This window comes from Rhagoletis pomonella, unplaced genomic scaffold (genome assembly GCF_013731165.1).
Source record: "Rhagoletis pomonella isolate Grant_MI unplaced genomic scaffold, Rhpom_1.0 Rhpom_scaffold_00001, whole genome shotgun sequence".
NCBI lineage: Eukaryota > Metazoa > Arthropoda > Insecta > Diptera > Tephritidae > Rhagoletis > Rhagoletis pomonella.
This window is the reverse complement of record NW_023458555.1, coordinates 48,836,047-48,843,498: the sequence shown is the minus strand read 5'-3', so window position 1 is coordinate 48,843,498 and position 7,452 is coordinate 48,836,047. Positions and strand designations below refer to the sequence as shown.

At 36.7% G+C, this 7,452-nt stretch overlaps 1 protein-coding gene across 1 annotated transcript in view; it reads right to left on the bottom strand.

The window, feature by feature from the left end:
* LOC118748320 (dihydropyrimidinase 2-like) overlaps nt 1-805 on the bottom strand; it is a 3,875-nt gene extending 3,070 nt beyond the window's left edge. Inside the window, exon 1 of the mRNA XM_036482729.1 lies at nt 43-805. Within this exon, the coding sequence (XP_036338622.1) occupies nt 43-805 (763 nt within the window). The remainder of the gene's footprint in view (nt 1-42) is intronic.
* Nucleotides 806-7,452: the final 6,647 nt, after the last annotated feature.

Genomic DNA, 7,452 nt, shown 5'->3' with positions numbered 1-7,452 from the left:
TTTTTTTTACGCCACACATTTCACTCAAATCAAATACTTTACCGCTAACGGAAAACGTTGATTCTTGCATGTTGCGCGTACCTTCGACGTGTCCCCGACCCGACGGTGTGCTCGCCACGGAACCACCTGCACCCGGCATGGAAGCCAGAAGTGTGCGCGAAATTGGCTCCTGGTAGGGTATTTCGATTTCCAATGCACCCAAGTCCAACTTCTTCAGCCCACCATTCAAGTGTTCCTCATGCGCAGCCTCCTCCCCATTGCGCTCTTCGTTTAGTGCAGCCTTACCTTCTAGCACATCGTAGAGATATGGCGGACGTGTTGGTGTATTGATAAAGCGACCATAGCCCTCAGCCACGCGCACAGCGCCATCTTCTACACAAATGCGTCCACGTACCAAAACTATCTCGGGCACACCATGACATACCATGCCCTCGAAGATGTTGTAGTCGCATGCGTGATGATGAGTCTCCCTGGAGATGGTGCGTGTGGCGTTTGGATTCCAGATGACGATGTCTGCATCAGAGCCCACAGCAATGCGGCCCTTTTGCGGATAGAGATTGAATATTTTGGCGGCATTGGTACTGGTGACGGCGACAAATCGGCAAGGGTCTAATAGACCAGCGTGTACACCCTTCTCCCAAACGACAGACATGCGATCTTCGACACCATTGACACCGTTGGGAATCTTAGTGAAGTTACCCTTGCCCAGTTCCTTATGCTCCTTGTTGAAGGTGCAATTGTCGCTACCGGTTGTCTGCAGATCATCGCTGTTGAGGATAATTTGAAAAAGCAATTTAGAATCCATTAAGTTTTGTGGGGAACCATTTTAGGGATTAGTCAAAAGCAAATTGCGGTTAGCTGGCAGAGATTAGTTATAACTGAAACGCACAATGGAGAAGGGCTCAGAAAGACAACAAATTCACAGAAGAGATTATTGGGTAGACAATATCGATTAAAGCTATTTTTGGGCTCTAAAAATTTGGTTTGTTGTTAACTTTACTTGAAAAAAATCTGAGACGTGTGCTTGCGCTGAAGTCGATAGTAAAAATTCCTAGAAGAGGTGCCACAACCTACCTACCAATGGGTGCAGTTAATGGTGGCTTTCTGCGGAAGATAAAAAAATCAAAAGTGAAAAACAATTGATGTTAATGCAAGAAGTGTCATCTCCCGGAGAGGTCGGCTACAGTTTTGTTTTCGCTTAGTTCCAGTTCTCTTCCTAGACATACTAGATGGGTCAATTCGATGATTTTTTAACTATATCCGATAATCGCTGTTGGTGTCTTCGTATTCTTCATATCACCGCTATCGAACCAGACTCGAAATTAAAATGGAGTACGACAGGTTATACTGGTTTCCTAGGCAAGAACTTTTTTCTAGCATCCGCAGATAATAGCCGAATAATACTTTGAATGAGAGCGGAATCAAAAGCAAGTATTAGCTGAGACTGCAAAACGAACAAAAGGTTTCAGCTACCTATAAAACGATCAGTTTACCGTCTCATTTACGTCAGATGGGGTTGTCCAATAATAGTAGTGATTACAAATAGATATCTGTTTTGGAGTAAGGACACAAACGAAATTATCCACCCATGATTGCTAATATATAAGGACTGTCTGATAAGCCAGTGACTTTTTGAAAGAAAAAACGCTTCATTTTTTAACATAGTCTTCTTTAACCTCAATACATTAACACCAGCGGTTTTCCCATTATTGAATCCCTTCCAAATACAGCGAAGACGCGATATGTAATTCGTACCCGTAGCAATCCGTGGTACTTGAAAAAAACCTCTTCAATTCGCAAAGTTTCCTATACATTTTGGCCCTCCAATTAATTCCTATTTTTTTACAACCTTTTGTAACTCGTACTGCAAGGCAAAATTCTATGCAGCTGTACCTCGGAAAAATAAATCATAGTAGTTTAGCGTTTATGTTTGTCGTTAACTTTTTCGTCGCATCTTTTTGCATGTATTTTTTCCTGGTCAGTTAACATCGAAATCTTGCTAATTCAAAAACCTGATTAATTCGTAAAATATTACTGGTCCCTTGCTATTATGAATTATCGGAATTTCACTATAATAGGCATCCGCAAGGCCTTAATTGCCTTAAAATAGCCGTTTGCTTCAGTGACGACCTCTTTCTTCCAGCCAAACCTCGCACCGTTCCATCACGTTTGGAAACAGAAAATAGTCGAACAATGTTGAAGCGGGAAAATATTCTGTGTTAAGCAGCAGTTCGTAGCCCAAGTTAATAATTTTTGCCAAAGCGACTATGCTGGTCTGCACCCGTGCATTATCTGAGGTTGTCTTCTTTCAAAATAAGCACTGACCATCTTATCGTCAGCAACAGCGTTACGTTCAAAGTTACAACGCAGGACATTAAAAAGGTCATTGATTCATCAAACTGTTATCGTATATATATTTGTTTTTCAATAATCAATGAGCCATGACACACTAGTCTTTGTAAACCGTCTGAAACCGGTTTTTCATGGGCGTGAGGCGAAAAGGAGTAGTATATTACCTCAGCAATGTCTTAGAAATCTCTCTTATTAATACAACTACATATATACAGTGTACAAGACTAGCGTATTTTCGCATGTTGGTCTGGAAAGACTAGTGTGTTGAGGCTCAATAAGATTAGATTTAGGACGATGGATGTTTCGCATTTCGGAATATCGATTTTTATTGATAACTTGCACTTGAACCTGAAGATTTTTGACGTAATGGTACTATTCTATCTATCTTAATTTGCTCAGTTACTTTTTTTTATTACAACAGGTCGAATAGAAAAAAATAACTCTGATAACCACTTTCGGTGTTGGATACATCATTTTTACTCTGACTCGGTCTTAAAATATTAATAATCAGGGAACGGATTTTTAGGACCTAAAAACCTATAAAAAAGGCAAAACAAAATAACGAAATAGGCTGGAAAAGACAAAATAAAATAGCGAAAAAGGCAATAGGTATTGCAAAAAAGGCAAAAAAGGCACTAAAAAAAGACAGAAAATACGAAGAACAATCAAAAAATACATTTATTTTAGAAATGTTTATATTACAAGTAAAAAGAGAAAAACTAGGAACTAGTTTCATTATATGAAAAATTTGCACTTTGAATCTTTGACTATTTTATCCTTTCGAGTTTCTAACTCATAAAACTTTAATTTGTATAGTTGTAGTAACACTGAACCATAAGATGTATTTTGAAGTTTTCTGGCAGGATTTTCATTCGATTTTCGCGAAGAAAAGCCTTGAATGTACTAAATGTACGCTTCGAGGTTTGAAACGTTCATATTATCAGGAATATGGGCGTTTTCATCGCCCTTTACAACTTTATCCACACCCGTTATTGTCTCCAAGCCTACGTTAGCTGAGAAAACGGCTTTGAATTTTTCTAACACCAATTTGCCAATCTATAAGCCGCATGGGCATGTGTATATTTTTTTAATCGTTTTTTGTTATTTTTTGGCCTTATAACAATTATATTCAACAATTTTTATTGAGCTCGAGGCTGTTTTACCGCTTTTCCACAATAAATTTTCATTAAAAAACGGCCTCGAGCTCAATAAAAATTGTTGCATATATTTTTTTAATCTTAAAAAAAATGGTAATGCTATAATCACTTTTCTAAGGGTAGAAAAGGCAAAAAAGGCAAATATCTCAAAAAAGGCAAAAAAAGGCAACATCAAATGTGTATATATGGAATCATGGAAAGCTAAATCGTGGACATTCTTAATCGAATATAGTTACTCTATCTCTTTAGCAGAAAAAAAGGCAATTTCCAAAAAATCCGTTCCCTGTTAATAATATTAGGATCGCTGCATAGTGGGGGAACATATCTGGTACTACATATCCTCATATCTAATGCTACCTGGTCCCTATCAGACCCAGTAAAGTTACAAAATACAAATCCGTGAATATAGTTACATAAGTATATGTACTAAGATGGTCCTTAAAAACATCAACCTATAAATTTTGTACGGGGCAACTATATATTTTGTTCTAGTTCTTAATAAAGGCATCCGTGAATATTTCAAAATTTTAGAAAATTTTTCGTGGGTCGCTACCAGGGTACGAAAAAATAATTTTTTTTTTAACGTAAAGCAAAATAAAGATGTGTCCCATGAAGTTGATATTTTTAAGAACCACCCTAATATGTATACACTTTTCTTTGCTTATATGATATGTTATCTAGATCTGGTTCTTATATTTTTGGTACACGACACAAGGATAAAAGATCATATCATTTTATGTGTGGGTTCACAATGAGACTTTTTACTTCTACTTGACTACGACTTGATTTCAACCTACTTAATCATCGGAATACAAAGAAAGCTACATTTTCGATTTAGGTATAGATATACATTATTTATCCAAGGTATCAAACTAAAATCAGTCTTCCATTGCCCAATGAAAACGGTACGACAAAAACTAAAAAATTTCATAACACAAAAAAGAAATTGCGTCTTTTACTTTTTCCTTTGAACGTCAGGGTGTTTTTAAATGACTTTGAAATTTCAGCTATAGACAAGGCGAATTCATATAAGGTGGTAGCGGTTGAACAAAAACAAAAACTTACATGTACATATTTTGTTTTTGCTTTCGGTACACAAATGTCAAATTTCAGCTATTCTTCGTTCAAGGAAGAACAGGGAAAGAAAATTTCAACACTCTCACTTTCTCACTCACTCATAAGAAATTTTGATACATGTGTACCGAGGCGAATCAAATTAGCTGTTCTCGTAACACCATCTTATATATATATATAAAAATAATTTAAAAAATTCAGTGCAATGTAAAATAACAGTAAGGGTATCAAATAAAAGAGAAAATTTTCTAAAATTGAAAAATACTTTCTCTCTAGTTCGCATGCATGAAAATGTAGTAAAAATGTCCTTTTAATTAATTCGGTTTTATTATAAAATAATGCATTTAGTTTTTCTCAATTATTCAAAATTTTTTATATTCTTTGATACCCATATTGTGATTCTACATTACACTGCATTTTCTAAATAATTTTTGGAATCAATCATATTCTTGAAATTTCCAAGTCCTTTAAAAAGTCCTGACATCAGATCACACACACATATTTGGTCTTAGCTGATTATTTTGTTTGTAAAATTGACTGTCACACGGTGCTAAGCAGGGATCACGTGATTTGTACAATTTGGCAGTTACAGAGTCGGGTTGTTTGGACATTTTATATTGAGCTGATATAAATTTCTAGACAACACCCCTCTGTGACTGCCAAAATGTACGAATGTGCAAATCCTTACTTTATGCGATGTAAATGAACATCTTACTGTGAACGAAATGAAGTAAGTATACTCCATCACCATCGGTCAACAATTTTTTGATAAGTGCAAATGCAATAACGCAATGGAAGTATTTCAGATGTATAGAACTTTTCAGGCCAAAGCAAGTAAAGAAGTCTAAGTTCGAACGATACCGCATGTTTATACTGGTAAGACTTAAACAAATTTCAATATTCAATTTTTAAAACCACATACAAGCGTTTCGATTGAGAATATTCAGACAAAATTAGTTTCCTCATTCCATTGACAATTTAAAACTATAAGACTTTGGTCATTATTATTCGTAACACAGCTTTTGGTATTATTTTGCAATTTTTTTCCCCAGTGTTCTTCAGGCAGAGGTCTTTACCATCAAAGCCTGGCGGCGGTCAAAGCACTTGGCTCTGCAAATATCATCCCCAGCATAATAAAATAATGCAGATGGACCGTATGGCTATAGCTGATAGGCATTTCGTTGAACTGATATGGATGTCAGGGCACAGAAGAATACACGGCAGCGAGAACCGGCCGAATATGGCTATCTCAGTCGCAGAAGAGGTTCTATGCCTCTCAGCTATATCAAGGGCCACATCTCTCACCACTGAAAAGAGTTGGCTAATTGTAGGTGACATCCTACAGGATCTATAAGAGTCTTGCGTAAAACGTACTGCATTTTACTGCAGTTAAGCTGAACAAGAGGGATTTGTCTGGACTAACTGCCATTTTCACATAGAACTGGGCTCTGGGAACCCACGCTGCAAAATTAAGACTGGAGCAAAACACTTCTTGTCGCATCTGTAATCTACCAGTTGCAGAAGAAATGGTAGGACTAAAATTAGGTTCTTAGGTGAATCTTTCTGTGGCTATCTTACAGACATAAGAGATATTAACCCACTACAACTTCATAGTTTCTTAAACTCCACGAGCTGGATCTTAGAGAAATAACCAACTTCTGTCGTTTTCTTGTGATCGTTTCTTTTCCAGGTTAAATTGGGAGTTTAGGATTAAAGCGGCAAGTGCTAATTGGAGTATTTAAACTCGCTGCATTCATCAACCAACCAGTCATGGCTACCATTTGCTGGGCGTTCCCACGACACTCGGGTCCACGTAACTGGAACGACTCAAATTCATATTTGGCCAAAAACTGTCACTCCAACATCATTATCCAAAAACTCTTTGAGGAATTTGTATGCTGTTACAACAACAACAGCCACAACAACCATTTTCTGGGATAGCGATGGAGTTCTTTTAATTCATTACTTGCCTACAGGTACTACGGTGAACGGCTTACTTCGTGAGCCACCAAATCCAGTCGTACAGAAGAAAACTGGCTCATTGCACTACTCGGGTTGCAAGGGATGCCTTAAAAGCTACGGAAGTCACAGAAACTAACCACCCACCCTGCAATCCGAATCTTGACTCAATGGTTTTTTCTCTTTACAAATAAAAAAAAGCAGCTGCGGAGACGAAGAGTTTCGGAAGACAATGAGATGCAGGTAGCCTTTTGTTGAGAAATTATTTTTCCCTAGCATAAAGGCATTGTATATACATACATACATATTCACGATGTGAGAACCGTATTTCACTTGAGGGGCCTACATTAGAAAAAATTTGAATTATAAATATTTCCTGCATTAATATAAATTTTTCTTCTAATTCTGTTTAGTGATGTTGCTATTGTTCTTCAAAAGAATAATGGCCTTATTCATAAAAAATAAAGTAGCTTTATAAAAGGTTTATAAATTGAAAAATGTATGAAAACGTCAATTTATAAAGCTCTTTAAACCTACTTTATTTTTTATGAATAAGGCCATAGGTCTTATTGTTAATTTTAAATAAATAATGAAAATATAAAACCTTCGACTGCGAACTTTTCAGCCGTCCCTCGAATGTATGCCTACTCTTTTCTAAATTCTGTAAGACTATTATATAATAAATATTCAACCATGTAAAGATCTCTGTACGAAGCATGCTTGAGATGTCAAATCGACAAAGGCTCGTCTGCACTCTTTTTTATAGCAAGTATTGAGTTATTTATGTTGTTGACCAGAAAAGTTAAAATAAAAGTTCAGTCGGGCAGGGTAATGCAATAACTTCGAAAAGTCAATCAAACAGCATGTTTAGGCGCGTCTGCTAACACCAGGCGCCTAAATACATGCTATG